The 24,297-nt window shown below is 42.5% G+C and overlaps 1 protein-coding gene across 1 annotated transcript in view; it reads left to right on the top strand.

The window, feature by feature from the left end:
- Positions 1–24,297, top strand: part of CHN1 (chimerin 1) — a 96,545-nt gene that overhangs the window by 52,893 nt on the left and 19,355 nt on the right. The window contains exon 7 of the mRNA XM_039554891.1: positions 14,025–14,102. Coding sequence (XP_039410825.1) covers positions 14,025–14,102 — 78 coding nt within the window. The remainder of the gene's footprint in view (positions 1–14,024; positions 14,103–24,297) is intronic.

The following is a 24,297-nucleotide window of genomic DNA, read 5'->3' as shown; positions in this document are numbered from 1 at the left end:
ACACACAGAATATCTAGTTTATGCTTATCAGTATCTCATGCTTATAAAAGACCAGTTAGGAAGCAAAACTTGTTTTTTAAGGGTCTCTGACTGGGCCTCCAGTGCTGAACACTCTCCCATAGTTCTCCTGTTTCTCCCAGGCCAAATTCTTTCTTCTTCTGTTGATGCCAGCTCTGGTTCATGCTCAGCTGTGCTCTGTTAATTCCTGCAGGTTACAAATGGCCTCCTGGCTGATTCCACTGAGCCCTGCAGGACTTGCCTGCCTGCCTCTGTGTATGTGTCTGCACCTCCAGAGCACATTAATGTAATGGTCACACGATAATGTGGGGGATTAATGTGAAGTAAGAGCTGTGTGCTCGTGTTGGTAGCCCGATTGCATGTTGCTGATGTAGTATTACCAAGGGTCAGAACAAATAAGGCTCCACAGCCTGCAGACAGTGAGGAGTGCCTTGGGTCAGCCTGCATTTCAAGCAGAGACTGCACCTCCCATTGCTATGCTTCTCCTGTAGAGGTGTTCCCTGTATTCTGAAGGTAAACACAGTTGAGGATCAGCATCCTGCTTCAGCCTTTTGCCATGCATACAAGTCAGCTCACTGCTTGCTGAGATGACCTTTCAAGTTACTTTCTGCTTTTTCAGCTAAGCGTGGCTCTTTTATGATCTGACATGTGAGATGTATACACAAAGATAGTCTTCAGAAAGTTTGGTGTCAAATTATACTGAGACAGGCAGGTGCCATGTGAAATCGAGTGGGGCTAGTCTTTTAGACTCACACATCAGACCCTCAGCAGAAGTGGGATGAGTAATTACCCTCAGCATATGCCCTGTGCCTGATTGAGCCTTTGTAAGATGAATAGTGTGCAGAACTGTTAAAAAGGCTGTAAAGCAGTACAGTTGCTGTGCAATTAATTCTAAAGAATAGTGCTTGTGTTGTTACTGATAAAATGAAACCATTAGTAGTGAATAAACTGTTACTCTTTTCCTGTGTTTCTTGTTTTTATGAGGTCAGTCAGTGTGAAGCCCTCACCTCGGTTCTTTTCAGGATTTCTAATGCTTGGTGGTTTGGATCTGGCTACATTTTTAATGCCCTTCAAAAAGTACTGTATAGCACTAGTCTCTCTCACATGTACTGGCAGAAATTTCCTTTCTTTGTAACTGGAATAGGCTAGTGCAAGAAGACACACAGGGAGTGAGGGAGGACTGTCCTCTTGAAGAGCCAAAGAGGATAGCTTTCTTCGGGCTTTCTCCAGGGTGAGAATGAGTTTTCCCATCCTAGTGCACTTTAGTAGTTGGGACATAGAAATACAGAGGTCCAGCTCAACCCTGGATGAGCAATGGAGAGCTGTCGTGACTTCAGTCCCAGCACACCATAGGAGCCTGCTGCTGACCTTCCCTAGGGCCTTACACTTGAGGCTTCCAAACAGGCCACCTAGATGTACACTGGGGAAGCCATAGAGACACATATAAGTAAATTACAATCTTCTCTCCCCCTTTTTTTTTAAAAACCCCTGTGGCTACTCTTGGCTTTTTATGCCTTCTCACTCCATGTAGTGGCCACAGAAGGGAAAGGGTGGGTCTCTCTCAGAGCAGCCTCTAAAGCAGGTGTGTCATTCTGATTTATTGCTTGTGCAAAGGGCTTTCTGGATGGTGAGGGACTGCAGTGGGTTGCTAGCTGGCAGCTCCCTCGTTTGTTGTTCTCATTTCTTAGCTGTGTGAGTTTGGGGTCTTTTTTTTTTAACTCCTCCTCCCATCTGGCAGCTCCTAATTATTTTCTATTACTAATCACTTCTACAGGAAACAGACTGGACTGTTGAATTAAGAGCCCTATAAAGGGATAATTTTGTTATTTACAAGTTTCTTACCTCACTTAAACTTTATAATGTGACACTGTATAGCTGGTGATAATCACCTTGGGCTACTATTGTGTCCAATCTCATAAACTGGGCAGGGTCAGGTCTGGTCACTCGTAGAATGTGAGAGGCCCAAGGAGAAGCTGGGGTAGTGCAGTTGGTAGCACTTTTGGCTGTGAACTAATATCTGAAATATCTTGCATTTTATGCCTTCTGCAGCTCTGTGTAGCCAGTTCAAACCTGTGTTAGGAGTCTGACTACCAGGGATTTTCTCCAGTTACCTCTCTCTTTGTTCAAATAAACTCCTTTCTCTCCTTACTGTTTGCTCTGTGTATGTCTAGATGGGAGCAGGGAAGGCATTTTACATTGATCAGTGTTTACATGCTTCTAACTGCAAATACATGTCTTTTGGCTTCTGTACAGAGATGGAAAGGATGTGGAGCTGTGGTGGTCTGATGTGTCACCCCCATCCAGTTAGAGAATGCCCTGATAGGCAGGCATATCTGCTCCACTAATAATTGCCCATTCGTAAGTGGTTACCAAATGCTTAAGACCCATGGAGAGTGAAATGCTTGTTTTAGAGGTGATAGCAGAAAAAGAAGTAGTTAGGTGTTCGTAAAACAAGTATTAGACTGTGAAAGAAAAAAATAACGTTTTTCCTGCAGTTAATGCCACAGAAGCTGATCTGTTCTGGTCCTTCTTTCTTTTTAATCTTTCACAAGAAAAAAGATATTTTCAGCTAAAACTTCTCATGCTTAATTTTAGTCTCTAGCTGAATGTTTTCTGACTTTGAACAAAGTAAGGAGAGCAGTTTTATTACTAAGCTCAACAAACTACTTGCTCCTATTATTTCAAACCTGTCACACTTGTCATCAGCAAAGACAGCAACTCTTGACAGTTTTGCAAAGTTTTCCTTTGATCATTAACTTTTAGAACATTAAACTTTTCCATATTTAACCTTTCTTCTGCATAGCATCAGCAGTTAGAAACACTGTTGCTTCTGGCATTTAGTGTTCCTACAGTCTTACTGTTTCAGTAAGGTAAGAATCACCATGCAGGAAAATCTGGTTCTCAGTTCTTAGTTGTTGCTCTAATCATCATCGTGTTAGTATTGATATTCCTCAGTATCAACTTCCATACAACTTCCAAGATAAGTACAGGATGACATGTTTCTAATAGTGAAGTTCATATCATAATGCACTTTGATTATATTGCTATGTAGTGAGGATTATTATTGCATTTTCTTAGAGCTTAAGCAGTTAGAAATAAGTTGCCTAAGGAACCTTAGAGCTAGTATCAGAGAGTATAATGTCCTTTATTAAGCCTTAGTCATCTGTGTATGTGATTTAATAAATTTTTTCATGTTTTCCAACTTGTGAATTAGATAAATTATCTAATCTCATTTAGTAATCTTGCTTAAAGGCAAGCATCTTTTACCCTTCCTGAGAGGGGATTGGAGGAATTCTGTGGAAATATGAAAAGGCTCTGTTCCCAATTTCCATTTTGCATGTAATGGTGGAACATTTTAAAAGCTCTATGCTTTATATCATGTGTCAAATAGTTTATTGGTAGAAGATTTCTGATGATTTTACATTGCTGGAAAAGTCTTGAAGCCATTTCCCAAAGTTAATATGATAGTGAATTACATTTGCATTCAGGCGTTTCTGTGAATTGGATGATGATTAGAGTAGCAATATGTTTAATGCAAATGTACAAAAATTGCAGAAAATATCCTGTGTTCTTATGTTTCACAGAATTTCAAGTGCTCAGTCTCTTAAGTGACAGCTTCTCATTCCCTCCAGCTTCCATCCAAATCCTTGCTAGCGCTGGTCACAGCCGGTGCCTGGGAGCTTCCAATCACCTCTGCCACAATGAAGTTCTCAAGGCAGACTCACTGGTCAGTAAGCTGATCTTGCTGAGAGCTTACTGGATGATTTTTATGGACCTTATGGATTAATTCTCTTGGGCTGTTTTTATTGTTGAAAATTCACACAACTTCAGTGCTAGAAATTTTACAAACAGTGTCATTTTTAAAGTGCCAGTTGATGGTGGCAGTACAAATGAAAAATTGCCCTGTAAGATAAGATAAAAAGCATGCTAAGAAAGAAGGAAGAAGTTGTGGTGGTTTAACATTTTGTTCATTTCCACTGAGTTTAAGTAATGCAAATATACCCTAAACAGTCTTTTAGCTTTGATGTGACATGTACTCAAAATAAAAGCCATTGGTCAAAGACCATACACATCTGAAATCCCAGGTGTAGATTGTGACCTGGGACTAGAGTATTTCAACTGAAAATAGTCATCTGCTAAATGTTATGTTGTAAGAAACCACTGACTTGCTGGGGGCAAAAAAATAAAAACCCCTAGAGTCTCTCCTGTGTAACAGAGGTTGTATGATCTGTCCATGTGCCAGTGCTTCTCCCTTGAAAGGTAAATATTCTGTATAGCCAAGATTTATGATGGGGAGTTGCATTGCCAGCCCCATTTTGAATCATTCAAAATCATTCCATTTTCAAATCAAGTGGTTATTTAAATTTGTTTCAAAGATGCTGTGTTTGACCATTTGAGATGATGATTTCTTGAGTGCCTGTCTCAAGAATTTTTAACAGTCATAGCTTTCTGTAGGGAAATGGGATGTTTACTGCCCTTTTATGAAAAATTTTCCTGACAGAAGCATTTTAAAATGTTAATTAGGAAATTTAGAGGGAATGAATGGGAAAGATGAACCATATGTGTAAAAGAAGAGAAAAGAAAATTGGAACACTGGTCAACAGAAGTGAAATGAGCCTTTTCTGAGAATGTGGTCAGGGATTAGAGGACTTTATGGGTGGAAATAAACTGATAATTCATTAATAACTGATAGTATGCCTTTGGGAGCAGACTAATTCCACTGCCTATTCCACTCTGGTTTTTCATTCATTGCAGGTTTCAAAGCAGTCTTAATTTAAATAGAGATTTATGCAAGGGAGTCCACAGGATACTCATTTGAAGGATGATCAGCCCATCTGATTCTCCAAGTGTGCCTAATTGCACTGTATAAAATGAACAGACCCTGACCCACTGGTGCAGCTATGCCCATGGACACACATGGACCTTCAAAACTGGTAATCAGGGTCCATGAGGAGTGTTGGTGAACACTGGGGGTTACCCCATTGTTTAATTTTCTGCAGTGAGGTGGTCCATAAGCAGGTTTTCACCATTATAAATTTTGCAAGCACATTGCATATATCCATTTGACAACTCTAGTATTCCTTCAGGTTAAACATTGTTTTCACCTTGACTCAGTTCAAATCAAATGGTAATTCAGGAAGGATTAGGAGACTTTGCATTCTTACTCTTATTTATGCTAAATAAGTATGATTATGGAGTGAAAGTATGATTAAGAAAGAAACTGTGACAGCACATGTATCATAGCAACACAGCTTATTCAGGAAGAAGTGGATGGATTCAAAATAGAGGCTGTGCCAAAGGAGCAGGTGTAGTCTGAAATACAAAGAGTGTTTAGAAATTAATGAGCTGCAGTTTTCAATTATAACATACATTGAATTAATCTAAATTGAATTACCGTGTAGAACAAAAAAAGGCTAATATTAAATACATTAGACTGTCAGTCAAGAATAACGTGAAATGAGTATTATACATCAGATAAGAAAATATCGATGAGACATAAAAAGAAATTTCCATACCATTTGCCCATGTTATACCAGTAAAAACTCCATGTCATACCAGTAAAACTCCTATTCCACAAGGAAAAAATTTAAAAACACCTAGTAAATATAGAAAGAGAAAGACCTTGTGGATTACACGTTTTTCATTATCCCTAAGTGTATATACATTTTCAGTTACAAAAGATAACAGAGGTTGATTGTAAAAACTGCTTTTATCAATAAGATTGTTAAATGGATATTATAAAGGAAATGTAACTTTTATATTTCCTCATCAAAGGGTATGGCTAAACTTCTCTTTTATTTTTATTTTTCCTTTTATTTGAAGATATCCTTATAACAGTATGGGCCAGATGAGGAATAAAACCACCAGTCCCTTGTGGTTTCGAAAGATTAGTCTTAATAGCCTGTTTTCTCTTATGATACTTTAATTTAGTGTATCAGTAATAAAGAGCATTTGCCAAAAGAGGAGCATTCATGCCACTGCTGATTTGCATTACATTTTAACTGCTATCATTCCTAAAGAGCAAATGGCATTTATATATTACTTTTAAGGTCTTTTTGGAATACAGTCTGCCTTGACATGTCATGAGTCAAGAGGCTTTTGCTGGAGTGACCCTTCACTGCAATGAATGCCAGTCATGCCTCAGTCCCTGCAGACCAGCAGGGAAACATATCCCAAACAAAGGGATGGGAAGAAAATGCAACACTGGCAGCTGAACTAGGAAATGCTGACTCAACGAGAGCAAGATGGAGAAGCTGCTGAGGAACAGGCTCTGTGTGGCTGACCAGGGTGAGGGTTGCTCCCTTAAGACAGAGCTCCTTGTTTCATCAGCTCGCCTTCCTGAAGGCCCTGTAGCTGCAAGACAGATCTCTCTAGCTCCGATTTAGCGATGTGTCATGGTGTAATAATTAACTTAAACTGTGTGAGTAGTCCTCCAAGTCTCTCTGCTCCTGCCTTGCCCAGGGAGAGCAGTACCTGACCAAGGTGTATGCTTTAACTCACTATTTAGCATACCACCTCCACCCAGGCTCCTGGCAGGAGGGGAGGAAGATAGGATGAACCAAAACTATGAAGGATGGAGGGGTGGATGGGAAGGACAGAAAGCAAAATTGTAAAGGACAGTCTTTGTCTGGAGGATTTACTGGAGACAAATTCCAGTGTTTAATGATGCTTCTCTTCTTTTTCACAAATCATCTTGAGTGGTTTGCCTGGGGAACAGTGATGCTGCTAGCCCCCTGAGGCAGGGAGGTGGTACCTTCTTGTCCTCTACCAGTTCTTGGTCTCCTGTACTTTTCCAAGTTTGGTTGGGGTTGGCCCCCTTTTAAAGCAATTTGTTTTCAGGCAGAAGAGTGGGACTGTGATAAGGAGCTGCTACAAAGCAAAGAGACACTGAGGCTGATGCCTCAGCTTGAACTCATAGTCATGGGAACTGCTTTCTTCACCACAGTCAGAGTTAGGAGCTCAGTTCTTAGCTTTTATCATGGTGTTTGATTGGCAGCTCCTGCCTCAGTATCACACAGCTTGGTGGCAGCTCTCCTTTTGTCAAGCAGTCACATCCTGCCTGCCTCTTGCAAGCAGGCTGGTAGTCTCTGTAAGGAAAGGGCTGGAGCAGTGGGTTATTTTAACAGAGACAGCTGGGGCCATGGGGGCCATCTTGCACTGGTGTGTGCAGGGAAGAGCCCTGTGGCTCCTGCTTGTCCCAGGATAAGGGCAGGACTACACTTTCTCATCCACAATGCAACTCTGTCAGGAGGCATATCACTATGCTGCATAAAGGAAGTTGTAGCTATAGCTTATAAAACCAGTTAGCACCATTATTGATTGCAATGTCACACCCCTACCTGTGCATGTTCCCATGTGCCCACATACACCCCTGCAGTGGGATTTGTACCAATGGAGTGTGGAGGAAATCCCTGGAATTACCTGTACATGGCGGGCCAGTTGCTGACCTCCCTGAAAGCTAAGTCGCTTGATATTAACAAAGTCCTCCAGAACTAGACCAAAAGCAGAACTTCTTTTCCTGAAGGTACTGAGAAATTTTTATTTTATTTTTGCCATGTCTAGATCCATAGTTATATACCAAAATACATTTCCCACACCCCAAGGAAAAGAATGGGTTGTATTTCCCACTGAAAAGTGCCTTGCTTTTGTGCCACTATCCAAAAAAGTAAATGTTCATTAGTTTTATCTTGCCAGTTACTGAAAGAGAGGAATAGGCACATGGGTGGTTTTTGCTGGCACACAGTTTGGAATTTCCAAAGGGCCATATCAGTAACTGCCAGGAGCAAATCTACAACCCGTCAGCCACTAGGAACAAAATAAATGCAGATCCTGATCAGCTGCAGTGACCAGGAGGTTACAGGAGTAAAGCTACAGAGAAACTTCTCTGTTGGCTTCCCTTAAGGTCTCTCTGCTTTTTCATGAGTATGCTCCACATGGTAAGCCCACCAGTGAGAACATACAATCTTCCCAAATAATGCCAATACACTTTAATTGTATTGCACAATACAGTACTGAAGGAACTCACTTTTGATGCAGTAATTTCTAGCAGCAATATCGGGCAACAATTTTTCCATAATTTAATCTTTGGATTAGATTATTTATTTATTTATTTTAATTTAACAGCCTTACTTTAAGTCAAACTAACATTTTGGCTGAATTTGTTTAATTAAATTTTCAATTAAACTTTTTTTTAAATCTTCTTTTAAAATTCTAGATATAAAAATGTTTGTTACCAGCTATAGAAATCATATATGCTTTTATCAAAAATATAAATAGCCATTTCTTTAGATTTTGCTATAAGTATTTCACAGGAGGGAGTGGGGAAGGTCTGATTTAACTAGAACTCAGTCCATTAGGAAAATTTTGTTATAAAACCCAAAACTTTTCTTAGCAGTACTATTTCATCATTTAACCATGACTTAAACCCAACTCCCCTGTGGGTAACTGTGGACTGAAAGCGGGGCTCTGTGTGGCCAGAGGATTCCGTTCTGCTTGAGCCCTGTGGGAGCCTGAAGGTGTCCACGTGCCAGGTAAATGCGGCTGTGTTGGAATGGCAGCAAGAGAAGTCCCTGGTGGCTGAGACTGTGGGATGGTCCTTCCCACCCAGCTTCTGAGATGTCAACTTTCAGGATGAACTTTTCTTTTAATAGCATTCCTACCCTCTGCTCACACCATGTGGGCAGAGGCTATGCCTGGCATTAGCATTCTACAAGTGAAGAAAATTCACTGAAAGCAGCTTATCACCACTTTTACTTAAAAAGTAAAATTTTGGGCTCCTCTTTCCCCTTCAGAACAATCCTATGAAAGATATGACTGGGAAAGTTATATTTAGCATGGAACAAACTTCCACTAAGAGCAGCATTGAGGAAATTTGTCTCAGTTTCACAATCTGACTGATTAGCTTTTGAAAATCATGTACTGGGGCCATAAAATACGCTCATAAAGTGTTCATACAAGCAAGGATTTTCTAAACATATGCATTTGGCTAAGTTAGCTATACAGTGAAATAGAATACCTCAAAATGTACAGTGGTTCACTGCATAGTAAACCAAATGTCTTGTTTCTTGATATATGTACAATAGGGCATCATCACTGATGTTTTAAAAAAATGCATGCAATATAACTGCTGGTTATTCTTAAAATACAGGGAAGGGATCATATTATATATAAATTCTGAAGCAATAAAGGCATATTTAGTCATAACAACATGAAAATACCATTTGAGAATGAAAAGCCTGCAGTGTGCTATACATGCATTCTGAAGAAAACATGATAATGTGTTTGAGAGTGGAGCCAGGTGCTCAGAAAACTAAACATTCCATTGTATTGGAAATGCACATGGGCTTCAGGATCAACTGACCAACTCTAATCTGGTTATTCTAGGACTTGTGATCTTAACCTGACTTGAATTTTTCTGTTTTGGTTTGGGTTTGGTTTGGGGTTTTTTTTTCCTGAAGTAATTTTACTTTATTACTCAACAAATGGGAACGCATTGATTTCCCTTTTTAGAAAGATAATTTGTACGATGTTGACTGAACTGTGTGACTGGATTAAACTTACATAATGTGTCTTTCAGAGAGTGACTAATTGGAATTTACTGCAAGTCGCGGATGACTTTTAAATCAATTCTGTGAAGGCTTCATAATAAGACCTACTGATTGGGAGATTAGTACCAGAAAACATGCATACATTATCCAGCTAGCACTGAGAGCAAATAGTGCTCCAGAGAACAGCTGTTTTTCCTGCACCCTGAAGGACTGCTCCAGGGACAAGTGAGGAAAGTGGAGTCCCAGTAGGAGCTTGACTGAACCACTCTTATGGTTGAGGTTTTATAACTAATGGGAACATTTGAAATAGCATGTTACAGTCTTTTTTCCCTTTTTTTTTTTTTTCCCCTTCAGTCCGTATGTACAATGTAGAACCTCTAAACAGATGTCGTGGTTTAAAGGCTGTTGTGGGTTTGGTTTTTAAGTGCTTAAATCACTGAAATGTACAGGACTGCAGCTGCCCTGGTTGCATGCTCTGCTGGGAAGTTGCTTGGCTGTTGCTCCAGTCATTCCATTTTCAGTTCACCTCAGTCCTGTGAAATCACGTCCTGAAATTAAATTTAAGAATGACAGCCTTGCAGTTTTCTTCCCCATGGAGTCGGCACAGCATATTTGCTCCCTGCATGTGCAATTGTGATTGCAAATGTTTGTCACAAACAATTACTAAAAGAAAAAAATAAAATTAAGACTTAGGAAAGTGGAAAGGAAATTACTTTCCTCTTCAGATTTCTACCTCTTTTTCATCCAGTATATAGCAGACAGTATCTTCAGGCAGCATCTTCAGGCAGAGCGAGTTATAAAGATAATTTGTTGGAAAATGAAAGGGCTCTGGAGAGGAGACTTTGCTGGCGGGTGGGAGTGCAGGAGCCACTGGTGGAGAGCAGGCATTGAATCAAAAGCCAGCCAAGGGTGTAAGAAGAGGGGCAGGACCTGCAGGCTACAGGCAGTAGAGACAGCACAGAGAGCCTGGAGCAGGAGAGTGTCTTGGGAGGGGAGAGCTTCCTGCAGGATTTGAGTTAAGCCCCTAGACTGTGACTTCACTTCTCTGCTTTCAGGGATGATGACTCATCTCTGCAGTGACTAGGGCTACCTCAGGACAGTGGCTTACTCTCTCTTACTTTATTACCTCACATACGAAAAAGTTAAAGATCTGGACCTGGCTGATAACCCAAACTGTTGTCAGGAAGGTGTGTACAACAGAACTTTCATTCTTCAGTTTGGTTTTCAAAAGAAGGGATTTGGTCTGTGAGCATTACTTTGCAAAGCCAAACTCCCAAAGTTAGGCAATGGCAGAAGAATGAGCATACACATTATAAAATTGTGTCATCTGAAAGCAGTTGTATAAATTTTAATTTTTCAGTTGCTAGCTTTATGACTTTAACTTTCTTTCAATCTCTGTTTCTGGTGTACAGTAGTGTAGAGCATATAGCCGAGGTGAATGGCTGTAAGGGTAGGTGGTGAGCCCAGTACTCCTTTATTTGTAAACAGCAGAAAATGCTTTGCATTGAACAACGGGAAGCTGATTTATGTGAAACCAATAAGCGGTCTCTGTTAGAGTACTGTAGCACAAAGCAGTGTTAAAATTAAAATTCATAATTGTATAACTACTTTCCAGATTATAACACGTTTTCATAATTACAACCATGAGATACGACCTTTCCCTGTTGGGTAGTTTTGCTTACCTTTTTATTGGTATTCTTAGATTTAATTTTCCAGGATCCAGAGATCTGTTTCTACTATCATGACTCTAAAGTGCCATTGAAAATAACTCAGTTCTTCAGAATTAGGAAAAAGGAAGCTGACAATTAAGGAGTAAGTATGCCAAAAACCAGATATGTGCTCTACTAGCAATTGAAAGGGAAATTCAGCCTGCTTTATCTTGCTTCTTAAGTGGAATTACACAAAATAATAAGAGTTGATTCTGATAGTAAACGTATTGTTGAAAATCACTGCATTATTTATTTCCAACAAATTCCATTTTCAAAGATTTTATTTCCAATATGAAGTTTTGGTGATGCATTTTTTCCCTTTAAAAAATAAGAGGGATTTTGGGTTCCAGAGAAAAGTGTCATGAAATGTTTTTTAGAATTCATTACTTACTTCCTAGCCTGTTGTCATTCAAAGTTGTTTGGAGAGGATGACTCCTCTGGGGCAGGTGTAGGTCCACCTTGTTCCATGAGGACTTTCATGTGATATAGTTCTTGGGAATTAAATTGTGAAGTGACTTTAGCTAGAAGGAAAGGAAAGAATGAGCTCAAGCCTGCCTGCTTCCTCCTCCCAAGTCCATACTATTTTCACACTTCATGTAGATGAAGTAGTCAGTTTTTGTCATCTCTTTTGTCATCATCCAGTTTTCTTGATCTCCTATTGCCATGGAGTGTTAACACACTTGCGAGGATGGACAGAAAAATGCTTAAGGAGCATTCACCTGCAGCAGAAGGGAGTGGTTAAAAGCAAGATAGGCAGATTGAGGTAGTCATTGGAAAAGTATTTCTTGATCAAGCACCCCCCTGCCTGCATTGAAACTGGGAACTGAGTCAGACCCCTGTATGAGCCAATAATGCCTGACAACATCATTCTGTGTAATCTGTAGCCAGTGTTCCAATTATTAGTTTTATTGCACATTAGTGTTTGGTGAAGCACCAGCCTTGATCCTTAATCTCTGCACCATGACCCTATGCTAAAACCCAGCAAATTTTTAAAACCTGTTGAGAAGGTACGGGTGGCCACACTGGAGAACAGAAGAGGGGCTCTCAGTGAGCACTGTTCTCAGCTGTATTGGCAGGACTGAGCTAAATTGGAACACTGTGATCCAGCTGCAAAGCACATACCAATTCCACCCAGAAGCTTGTGACAAACTGTGCTTGTCTTTGGTTTCTGACTCAGGAGAGATAAAAATACCTCTGCTGCAGCAGGGAGAGCGGTTGCAGTGCGGCAGCCTGTGCCGGGGGAGGGAGGGCTGCGCGCTGGCTGCCTGCACAGGCAGGCTGTGCACAAGGGAAGGTCCTGTGGCACCCTACATCTCAGCAGGGTGGTCAGCCCCACGGTGTAAAGCTTTGCTGTAGTCAGATCAAGGGTCCGTTTTTGCTGTCTCTGACAAAGACTGTTCACACATGCTTGGAGAGCACCAGAAGGAAAGGGGCAGAGTCGAGTGGCCACCGAGGTGAATCCTCCCGGCTGTCAGTGCTCAGCTGAGGGAGCCGCCTGAGCTGGGCTGCCCTGGTGGGCAGCTCCGGGTGGATGTGACATAGTCTGCCCTGCTCCTCTGTGAGCCCCTTGATTTTGGCTCCTGTGGCAGTAAGTTCAAGGCTTTTATGGTTGTGCGAAATAGTTTCCTTTGGTTTGTGTGAGGGCTGGCCAGGACCGACTGCCCTGTGCACATTTCATCGTCAATTGCATCCGTCCAACTTCAGGTTTTGGTTCAATGGGAGACTGTGGTCATTCACCTTCTGCTAGGATCTGTAAATTCCTAAAGAGAGGCGTCACCAGCAGTTCGGGATTCAGGTCTTTGCTGGATGGAGTGGTGAAATGAACTTGGGGTGACATTTGTGTTCACAGCTGTACAAGATGTGAGACTGGTGAGCTTGTTTTCACACGAAAAGCACTGAAAACCGTACTTTTAAGGGAAGAGTGGTGCCTATCAGCGGTCACATCACCCGCTCCTGGCCGTACCTCCTGGTGCACAGGCCATGTCAGACGGGGAGCTCGGGGTGAGCCGCTTCCCGCCGTGTGCCCTGGGGCTGCTGGTCGCTGCCCTACCTCCCGCGGCAACCCCCGGAGCGCAGCGGGGCCATTTTCTAGCGGTGCGTGGCTCGTGCGGCGGGTACCCCTCCCAGAGCCCGCCGTGCCGGGGGCCGTGCCGGGAGCGGCGCTCCGGGCGGGGCCGGGCCGGGCCGGGAGGGGCCGCGCCGCCCGCCCCGCCGGGGCCCCATTGGCTGAGGCCGCCCGGGGCGGGGCCGCTCCGCTCCGCGCGAGGCCGCGACGCCCCCGCGCCGGGCAGCGGGCGGGAGCAGGGTGCGAGGCGTGCGCGTCCCCGCGCCCCCCGAGCCGGCCGCCGCCGATGGAGGGAGCGGCCGCGGGCTGCGCGTCCCCGCCGCTGGCTGCCGCCCGCCCCCGGCCCGCCGGCCGCCTGCCGGCAGCGCCGAGCCCCGCGCCCCGCCGAGCCCGTGCCCTCCATGGCCGCGCCGCCCGCCCCAGCAGCCTAGGCTGCGGCATGGTCCGCGCCGCCCCGCCAGCCTGAGTGTGACACAGCCGGGCGCGGGCGGGCCGTCGCCTCCACGGCAGCATGCCGGCCAGGGAGCCCTGGGCAGCGCACCGAGGCGGCGGCAACGCGGGCACCGCGCCGGGCACGAGGGCCGGCAGCGCGATCTGCTGCTCGCAGCCTTGGGCATGAAACTGGGCGCTCGCAAGGCGTCTGTGACAATCTGGCAACCTCTTAAACTCTTTGCTTATTCGCAGTTGACGTCGCTCGTCCGAAGAGCAACTCTGAAGGAAAATGAACATGTTCCAAAATACGAGAAGGTTCATAATTTCAAGGTAAGGCGTTTTCCTACCTGTTTTTTAGATGCAGAGACTTTATCTCGTGTTTTGAAATGGGTCAGGTATTGCAAGGAAATGATATGTATGCAGATTGTGACTTTCTAGGAACTTAAAAGCTGCAAGTAAACCTGATTGCCGGTTGCATCAATTAGGCGCGTTAGAACATACGGCAGAACTGGGATTTTGTTGTTGGCTGCTTGTGTGCACACATTTGTTTTGATAATATTTGCCATATGTAGGCTATCTCTTATTTAGAATCGGTTTGTACTGAGATGCTAAAAGTGAGAAAAACAGGTAAAGTTTTCTTTCAACTCAAATGAATGTAGTCCAGTTTTACTATTAATGCCAAAAAATGTCTTAGATCTATAGTTAGAATATTAAATTGATCTTATCTCAGTTTGTCGCTGGCAAGTAGCTTTGGAGGTACGAAGTGTGTTCTGCTGCATCTGGATTGAGCAGATGGTCTGCATTTCCCTTAGTTCCTGGCTTTTCTCCTGTGTCAATGAATTGAGTGTGTTCAAACCGGCATGGCTTATACCATGGGGCTGTTGGACATGCTGGCATCGGCAGCTACCTTGTGTTTTAATAAAATTTACTGTGTCTTCTGTGTAGGTTCTAATTATTAATTGCTTTAAATAACCAGTATTCTTTGGTAAGAGAGATACATGTCAATACAACATATTCGTGTTTTGTAATAAGTGTCCACTAAGGACTCAGTCATGTAACCTTTTGGCGGTCAAAACATTTGATGATAGGCAGTCTGAATTTTTATTTCTTTTAAGAGAAGGGGAGATTGTTAATATAATATGGGCATCTGATAATATAAACATCTGCTAAATGTCTCCTATTTTCAGGTTTGATTTCTATCACACACACACACATGTTGGAATGTGGGAATGTCCATATGCATGCCCATACATTAATTTACCTGTCCTCCATCTGATTTTATTTAAACCACTTTCTGGCTTTTGAGTGCAGATAATCACCAAAAGCGGAAACGTTATGTGACCAGGATGTTTTGTTTCATCTGAGTTCTTCCATAAAGCACGAATTTGAAAACCATGTAGAAAATGGTTTGTAAGAAGTGTTTCATATGAATGCTTGGCATAACATAATTGTGCTGGCTGTCAGTTCAATGCAGAGCATTTTTTCACAGGCTCCTGAGGTGTCCTAAATATCTGCAACGTCTTGCAATTTTCATTTGTTCCTTAGAGTTTGAAGATAATTCCTGCAGATGCCAGCAGATCATGATTTTCCATGTACTACAGTGTATGTAGGATAATAAGGATTTAATTTTGCACATCTGTGTTCCCTAGTTGCTTTTCTTTAACAGCCTGAAACACATCTGTTTTGAAAATAATCCGATAACCTGATTTTCATTCATTTGGGTTTGTTTATATCTTTTTCTTCCATAAACTGTTTATGGAAAGCTTAGGAGCTGTGAATTTTCCAGTCTTTTCCAAAAACAGACTGTGTGTCTGCTCCAAGGTCATAGCCATGGCCCAGACTTTCCACATGGATTGTTTTCTTTATAATAGTTGTACTGTAGTTCCTTTATACATACTGTTGCCAGAAAAATATACCTTGAGAAGTAACTCTATTCTCAAGTCACTGTGAAAGGCGACCCCGGCCCAGATAATTTTTGCTATAAAAAACTAGCAGGGGACAAACCCCTTACAGGGCATGCTTCTACCAACCTTCCCACTGAAGGAATGCTGCTGGCATTCATAAACTCTAAATGTGGCCACTCTCCCATCAGAATAAAAAGCAAAAACATAAGCTCTTAGTAATTTCTGTGTTATGGCTTTAAAATGGTGGCCATCATTAGCTCGTGTGCTTCTCTCCTTTATAATTTCTTTGCATCTGTCAAATTTTTTTCCTCACATGTATAGATGTCATAATTTAAAATGTCTGCACGAGTCTCCCAGGTTGCCTGCCAAGTAGCAAATCTGTCACCCATGCGGAGAGGAAGGGAATGTCAGGTCCAGAGTCTTCAACCTAGACTTTTGAGACAAAACAAGAAAAAACAACTTAGAAATTAAATAAATTTATCCAGTTCAGCTAATCAACAGTGACTGCTGTCCCCAGAGGCTCCACAGCAAACAGGAGGGTGTCCGCTGCTTTGTACCTCTGTGGCTAATCTGCTTTTTGTGCTGCAGGCACAAGGCACCAGATAGGGACCCCTAACCCTCTCCCAGCTGCTTCTTGGATCAGTCACATCACTGCTCACAGAAATGAAGGGGTCTCAAAAATCCTTTTATACTGGAAATGCTGCAGCATCCTAGCAGAGAGGGGAGAAATGGAGAATTGCAAATTCACAACAAGCAGCAATGTTTTCTTGGAGAAGGGAAGGTGTCAGCAGCAGCCACTCCAGAGGCAGGCTGGGGTTAGCAAACATCCCAGAGACTTGACTCCAGGCTAGGGGACCTCAGTTCTCCCTCCCCCCTGCACCTCCTGTCTCTGTGGGATGGGTAGGTGGGGACACAGGTGCCGTTTGAACCCTCAGACTGTTGCCTGCAGCACAGCTCAGGTAGAGGAATGCGGTGCAGAGGAGCAGCGTAGTGCATCGTCATTACAGGAGTGCAGTGCCATGGGGACGAGTGAACATGAAAGCTGCTTTTAAATCATCAAGAGGTCTCCTGAATAAATCCGTTAACCTATGTTTTGCTCCAAGGGTTGTTTGAAAGAAGAATGTAAAGACAGTTTTACTAGGAGTGCTGACATGGCAGGGGTTTTGAGGGGATTTAATCTTACTTAAATCTCCTGGAATGTGAGTTGTCTCCTGCCTGAAGGGAACAGGCTGTGTAGCCAGGGTGACAGGGAGCTCTGCAAGCAGAGCTGGTCGGTAATGATCTCCAACTCTGTAATGTTCTCCTGGTTGGGGAAGTCTGGTCTCTCATGAGCACATGTCAAATGCAAATACAGAGTGCCTGAATTCTCTTAAATTAATCTCCATAAGTAAAGAAAGGGGTGATTATTTATAAATGTTAGTTCTGACTGAGTTTTAAATGCATGTCCTTCAGGATGAAAGCTAGGTATGAAAAGTATTTTAAGTATATTTTTGCCTTTTCTAATTTATAAAAAAAAAAATAATATTTCTGTGTTCTTCTCTATAAATCTAATACAAAAGATCCATTTTCTAGTAATTCAAATATATCAGACAAAAGAGACTTACATTGTTTGATACAGCATTTTATTTAGCTCTAATTGAATAATGGAATTTGAAGGAGAGTGTGACTTGATTGGGTCTATCTTTTTGCATATTTGGATTACTTTTGCTTTCCCTCTGTTTACTGTGCTTTTTTGAAATCCAGCACACTGAATGAGATCTCTTGTAAAATGAATCATTAGACCAAATCAGGACAGTCACTTCACCATCCTCAAAGTTTCAGCCCCACCTTTTCTCACAGAAAGGCTTTTTCTTTCTTTCCATTCGCCTACCCATTATGGGGAATAAATCCCACAGTCTCCCACAAACATATCTATATGGACAGGGGTGTGTGTGTGTGTGTGTGTGTGATGGATATCAAGCTCATTCTTCCACTCAGTGTAGATGAGCAAGAGCATCTTCTATTTGGAAGGTCTGGGAGACCTGTGCTCTTTGAAGTGCTGACAAGGAGCATAGCTGAAGCCAGTGGTGTTATTTTCTTAGGAAAAGAACTTAATCATAGGGGAAAGTTCTGTAACAGAAGAGCTACAAAGTTCAGTAACTTCATAGAAGTGGACAGAATAGGTTCATACCTAGTCATTCCCATAAATTTATTCTACCCCTGGACCCTACTAATAAGAATGCTTTTTACTGTCCCTTACAATTCTCGTAGTTGTTTATATTGTCCCCAAAAGGCAATTAACTGTGATAAATTAAAATAAAATTTGTTACCCAGCTGATATTTAATCTATTCAATAAGTTTAAGGGTAGGAAGCAGCTGGGCACCTCCTGGGCAGGCAGATGAAGGAGGAGCTTGAGGAAATAGAGGAACCACAAATCTGAGGTGAAAAGGGGCCTGTGGCAAGGTGCCATGTGGATTGAAAATGAGAGGAGGACCAGGAGAAGCTCTGGGTTAGGAGGTGTAGTGGGCTCTAGGCCAAAAGAGTTAGACAGCAGGGTAATCCAAGTTGGGTTTAAGGTTTTCTCCATCTTCCCTCTCTAGTGAGGCAGTTTATTGGGGTGGTGAACACACAGGATTCCCCTTGCTCGGTCTTCTGCATTTTCCCATTCTTCATCTCCTCATCTCTCCACTTCTGTCTACATCCCATCGTTTTTGCTGATAAAAAAGATACATCTAATGAGGTACTTTCTGCCGTGAGTCCACCCCATTTGACATGGAATATCTTCTGCATCTCCTCACCACGTGGTGCTGTGCTTTTGGACTTGGGCACTGACCTCACTCCTTTGCCTGCTGTTTGCATGGGGCTGGGGAAAGAGATAAAACTATGCTTGAAAAATGTTCATGGTAAGGAGGGCAGTTTTGGAAGAGGAGCTGGGATTTATGGGGTGATATCTTAGAAGGAAGAGGAAGGTGAAAATCTGAGATTAACAGCAAGAAATCTCCTGGGTAGTGACACTTGTTAGTCAGAGCAATCACCTTCTCATCACTTGGCAAATTTAAAATAAGCCTGGACAAAACACCTTAAAGGTCTTCACTCCCCTCCAGCTTTTCTGACTCATGGGCCCTGGGGCAGTTTTAGCTCCCTTGGTTGGTTACAGGTATTCCTTTGGACATCTCTGGCTCCTGATGACCTGAGCCAACAGAACACCCTGCAGGTGTTCTCTTACTGCCAGTAGTCCAAGGCACAAACCCACTCTTCTGCCTAGATTAGTGCCATGGTGCTTCACTGAAGCAAGAAGGTGTCTGTGCCTGTCTGGGCTGGACTGAAACCTGTGCTTCCATGCATTATTTTCCCCAGGATATTGTCTTGTTTCTTTCTTGAGCTTCACAAAATAGATCTATCTCCAGAAGACTTTTTTTTTGCTATCTCTCTGTGCAGTGCATGGTACTGTCACGCTGTTTCCTAGCCACTATCTTACTAGTGCTGCTGGCACAGTCAATTAATTTTAATAAATAACAGTTTAATAAATAGCAGCTTGCTAAATGAGTCAACATTCACAGCATAATTCCCTTTCAAGCCAACACTTCTTCCAGAGAGATGTTTTTCCATGGTTGCTTAAACTAAGTCAGCCAAGATGATGATGAGCCTTGTTTGTTGAGATTCCTCATCTCCCTCCTCGACTGAAGCAGTATCCTGGCTTTGTCTTTGAGGATGACCCACTTGAAAGGCCACATGGGGAGCTCCAGAGGAGACAGCATGCTTTGTCCAGAAGTAACTGGAGGTAGAACATAACCTTAAATATGCACAAGGAGTGAAGGCTCAGGTGAGGACCAGTCCCTGCTGGAAAGACTTTGCTAGTATAGACAGACTCAAGCATCACCTTAATGGAGACACTGCTGATTTTAACAAGAGTTACTCTGGCAGTGAAACTTTTACCACATCTTAGACACAAATAAACCCACCTGGCCCTGGCACAGGCCCAAATTTTACTGGAGTAATTGCATCTGTGCTGGGTGCTTTGCTAGTGTAAAAAAATCATAGCAAATTACTTCCATGCCACATGTTATTCTAACAAGAGCTGCTCAGTAGAGCCATGCCTAAACACTGGGAAACTGGGAGATGGAAAATGCAGAAGTGCTGCAAAAAGACCAGAAACTATAACAAACTCTTACTATATTAAGCAGAGCCATTTTTCTGACTTCTGACAGGAACTCATTTCTATTTCTGATGTTCTAAAAACTGGGGCAGATGTCAATTTCGGGTAAATTGATCTAGTTCCACTGAAAAGAGGATGCTGGATTTTTTATTGGGAGCAGAACTGGCGCTGGACTTATTTTCAAAATATCTTTAATTGAGCTACTGCAGTAATATGAATATTCAGAGAGAGAGCTGGGTGCCTCTAGTATAGTCCCTGGGGAGAGTCAGTTTGTGTTCCCACAGATAAGAAAACCTCAGGAAATTTGATGTTTCTATTAGACTCCTAGGACTTGAGGGGAAAAAATTTGTTGAAAGGCAGGGAAAATACCTGGAGAACATACCTGGAAAAAAACTTCCACAAAACTTCTGAGGAGACTTCATCAGCTCTATGTTCTTCCTTCTGAAACTTACATTGTAAGACAGTTCAATCCAGAAAAGCTTTTAGCCACGGATGGATTTTAGTCTCCTAAGTATTTATTTAATGTTACTTGCATTTTTTTTACTTTTTTGAGGAAAGCCAGGGCTTTTCCAAAGTGGATTGCAAATAGCACAATATTACTTAAATGTTTCTGGTTTCCTAGTGCTAGTCCCTGAATTCAGGCTTTGCCACTGTTAAAATAAAAAGAAAGGGAGAGAAAGCCTTTTTTCAAAATCCTTAATCTATTTAGTCTGTAATTTCTTCCCACCACACCAACAGTTTTATTAGTCCCCATGTGTGGACCCTGTGAGTTTGCCTTGTGCACAGCCCAAAGCCAGACCAGCTCGTTTCTGTGATAAGGCTAGGAAGCGCTCTTCTGGGGAGGACTGGGACTTTGCCTCTAGAAATTTGTAGTGCATGTTATGCTCTCTCATCATCAACAGCTTTTCCTCCAAATTAGCCTTAGTATCTTGACAAAAGCATTTATTTAGGAATCTCTCAGGGGTTTGTATTCTATTTACATCATTACATATAGCGCATAAAGTACGTATGTATATACAATTTTAATTCTATGGATTTTATTCAATTTTCACCTCTAGTTTCAGAATTTTCTGTATGGAGGCATGTATCAAGTAAGTTGGACCTGGAATAAAATGCAAAATGTTCCCGTTTCCAGATGTCAGTTTAAAGAAAATCTGCTGTTCCATCCTGAAAGAAAGGTGGCCATTTTCACTCAATTTACAAGCAAAAAAGCCAACAACCTGCAATTTTCATTTTCCGCCTTGGCTCTTGTAGAGCACAGACTAACCTCAATTTCCAGTTGTTCCCATCACTGGTGACACAGTCAGTGCAAACCAGAGAGTAAACAAGATGTGACAGCGCTTCTGGCTCCAAGTGGGTGAGGACATGGAGGGAGGTTGTCCTGCTCCACATTCTCCGTGCCCCCACCGGCGATAGCAATGCTATTTATACTCCACGCTCTGGGCGAGGCAGCGCTCTGACAGCATCTCTCCTCTCCAGAGCTGCTGCACAGTCATTGGGGAGGTCCCAGGCTGGCTCCCCATGGTTAACACCCCAGCTGGGCTAGGCAGAGCCAGCTCTATTTCTGGAGAAGGTCTGTTCCACTGGCCTCAGTTACGTTCATTTCTGTTACACCTTCACATGAAAGCAATTATCTTGCATATACTGCTCTGCCGTGTGGGTTGTCGTGGCAGTCTCTTTGCTTCTCAGATTACTTGTCAGCAGCAATATTTTCCTCACAGGAGAATTATTGTGTGCTGGAATATTCAGAGTGCTTTGAGACCCTTGTTTTAGAGGCACTATCTAATCATCATCATAATATATACAGGGATAAATTGAAGCATTGCCCAAACTGATGGTTGAGTTTCTCACTCCTATCTCTTGTCTACTCTTCACATCCAGGCAGTCTGTCTGGACCAGGGATGGATGAAAAGGACATGCCTATTGGATGCTAGCATGGGTGCGCTCAGTGCCTGATAAAATCAACTGTGACAGGGAAAACAGACGTTAATAATACGGGCTGAGTTCATCGTTTGATTGAGATTTACAGTGTCTCCCGTATTCAATTAAAAGCTTGGTAAAGTCCCAACAGGCAGAATTCCGCCGATGGAATTGCAAATCAGCTAGGACCACTGAGCTGCCAGTCTCCATCCAGCAGTGTCTCATCATCCTTGGGAATTTGTTTGAAGAACAGTATAGCCAGCAGACCTGAACCTTTGGAGCACCATGTGGTGCCAATGCTGGGGGTGTGCCACGTGTTCAGTCCCTGGTGGACTTGGTCTCCTCTCTGAGTACCAACAAGACTTCTGCCTGAAGTGTTGGGCTCTGGTAACCCAAGAGTATAGATGAACAGTATTTTTTCCCTTTTTCAAGGTCATGTATCCCATCCCACAACAGATGGTAATGCCTGGATTTTCCAAACCCCATTACTCTGACCAGCAGTTTGGTGTGGAGGGCTGTGGAAGAGGTGCTCTGTAGGGAGCGGGGTCTGATGGAACAAGCATTCACTGAGACTGTTGAAGCAGCCTCTCAATAAAGGAAGCCTTTTTTGTATATTGTCCCAAACACTTCTGTTTTATGTGCTTGGTGTTGGTTTTCTATAACCATAGATTTTCAAATCCAGTCCTGTCTTCTTCCTGTCAGTGGCTTCACTAAAGCTCTGCTGATCCACCATCTTCCCTCATATCACATTTGCACAGCACTTCATTGATATTTTCTCATTCTCTTCCTCCCTGCCTTGACAAGTGATAAAATCTAAGCCTCCCAGTTAAGAATACAAATTATCTGCTGGCTCATTCCTGGTCTTCAGGTAGCAATCAAGGGTAGCTGAATAACTGCCTCGGAAAAACCAAAAGCATAAAAAATAAGTGGAGTTACAAGATGCACGGGTAACTAACTGCAACAGTGACCTTTATAGAGCCTGAGAAATAATGGGGAGAGATCTGCTTGAGGAGTTCACAGCTTGTGGTATAATCTGCTGTCAGAGCCACTGGGTCATTTTTTACTTGGTTCTCCTAAAAATTTGTCTTTTCTAAAAAAATTTTAATTAAATGCAAAACAAAAACAAGTGAAATTTTCTAACACTCAGAGTGGTTAATCACAAGAATTAAGTTTTTTTTCCTTGTGTATAAGAAAATGCCTTTCAAGCCTGAGCAAAAAACTGTTCTCCTACGTAGATCACAGTAGTTAAATGTTTATTATACTTTGTTGATAGTGCAGGAGAGTTCAAAATAGAAATGCCTAGGGTGTAAACCTAACATGAGGCTCTCCTCTTACTTCAGACTTGCAGGACAGCTTAGATTAATAGTATTTTATATAGTTTCTGAAGCTATTGTCCTTGAAAATTATCTAGAGTTTTCTTTTAAAATTTTTTTTCTCCCGGAATTTTACAAATTACAATTAAAACGAGTTTAATTTCTTCTCCCACTTACTCATTTTCCAGACTATTTTAAAAAATTACTCCCATTTGGAAAGAGAGAGAAGAAGATTTTTGGGTGGGAGTGAGAATGGAAGGATTGGGAGATATAAAACCACAGTTGGCAATCCTCTCTCACATTTTATAAGACAGTAAAATCTGCATATGGCAGATGCTCTTTTTACAAGGGGAAAGAAACCCCTTGTAATTTAAGTCAGGATCTCTGGGACTCTGCTGGGTGTGTTTTTAGAAATTTTTCTGGAAAGCATCTTTTCAGTTTTGAAAACAAAAAGTTGCTTGGCAGATTTTTAGAATGGGGAATTAAATATAAAATCAGAATGCTGTATTAAACAGTGTCATGTAATAAATGCAGTATTGTTTGCAGGTGCTGGCCCTTGAAGTATCAAAGGGATGCTAAGGTGTTTCTTTTTAGCTGCCAGACCCCACCCTCCAGGATGAACTAGGATTAGAGGCTGTTCTGGCCTACCTCAGAAGACCAATTTTTCAGTATTTCCTGGCATCTCTTACTGTGTCTGATTTAATTCCCAGAGAGGGTGTGTACTCAGACCAGTGCAGGGTTAGGTGTCCAGTTCCACTCCACGGCAGCGGGAAGATTGATGCTCTGGCACTACTGAGCTCTGGGAAAAGACAGCACTGCTCAGAAACCCCTCAGAAACAGAGGCTTCAGAGCTGATCTTGTGCGGTTAAATACAGCAGGACTGGAAGGACATGATGACCTTTGGGCCTCCTGATTAATACTGCCAGAGACCCTCCCCGTTGCATCTCATATAAAGGATGAAGCAAGGCAGAGCATCATGGGACACAGAAAAACCTACGCTCACCTTTTAATCTGTTTTGAGTTTGCAATCAGAATAATGGATAAGGAATAGTAATTTGGATGAGGCAGCATAAAGCATAGTGGGCTCTGGGTAAATCTAACTGATGATATGGAAAGGCATTTTAGTATTTGGAGGAAGCCTGGCTGCATGGGATGAGACAACAGTGCCAGTGCTGCTGAGACAGTGGTTCTGAAGGACAAACTCAATCCTGGGCTTGTGAAAGGTGACCAGTACATGCAGTGTTGGCAGGGA

The sequence above is a fragment of the Corvus cornix genome, chromosome 7, assembly GCF_000738735.6.
Source record: "Corvus cornix cornix isolate S_Up_H32 chromosome 7, ASM73873v5, whole genome shotgun sequence".
In the NCBI taxonomy this organism is placed as follows: Eukaryota; Metazoa; Chordata; class Aves; order Passeriformes; family Corvidae; genus Corvus; species Corvus cornix.
This window is presented reverse-complemented; position numbering and strand designations above follow the sequence as displayed.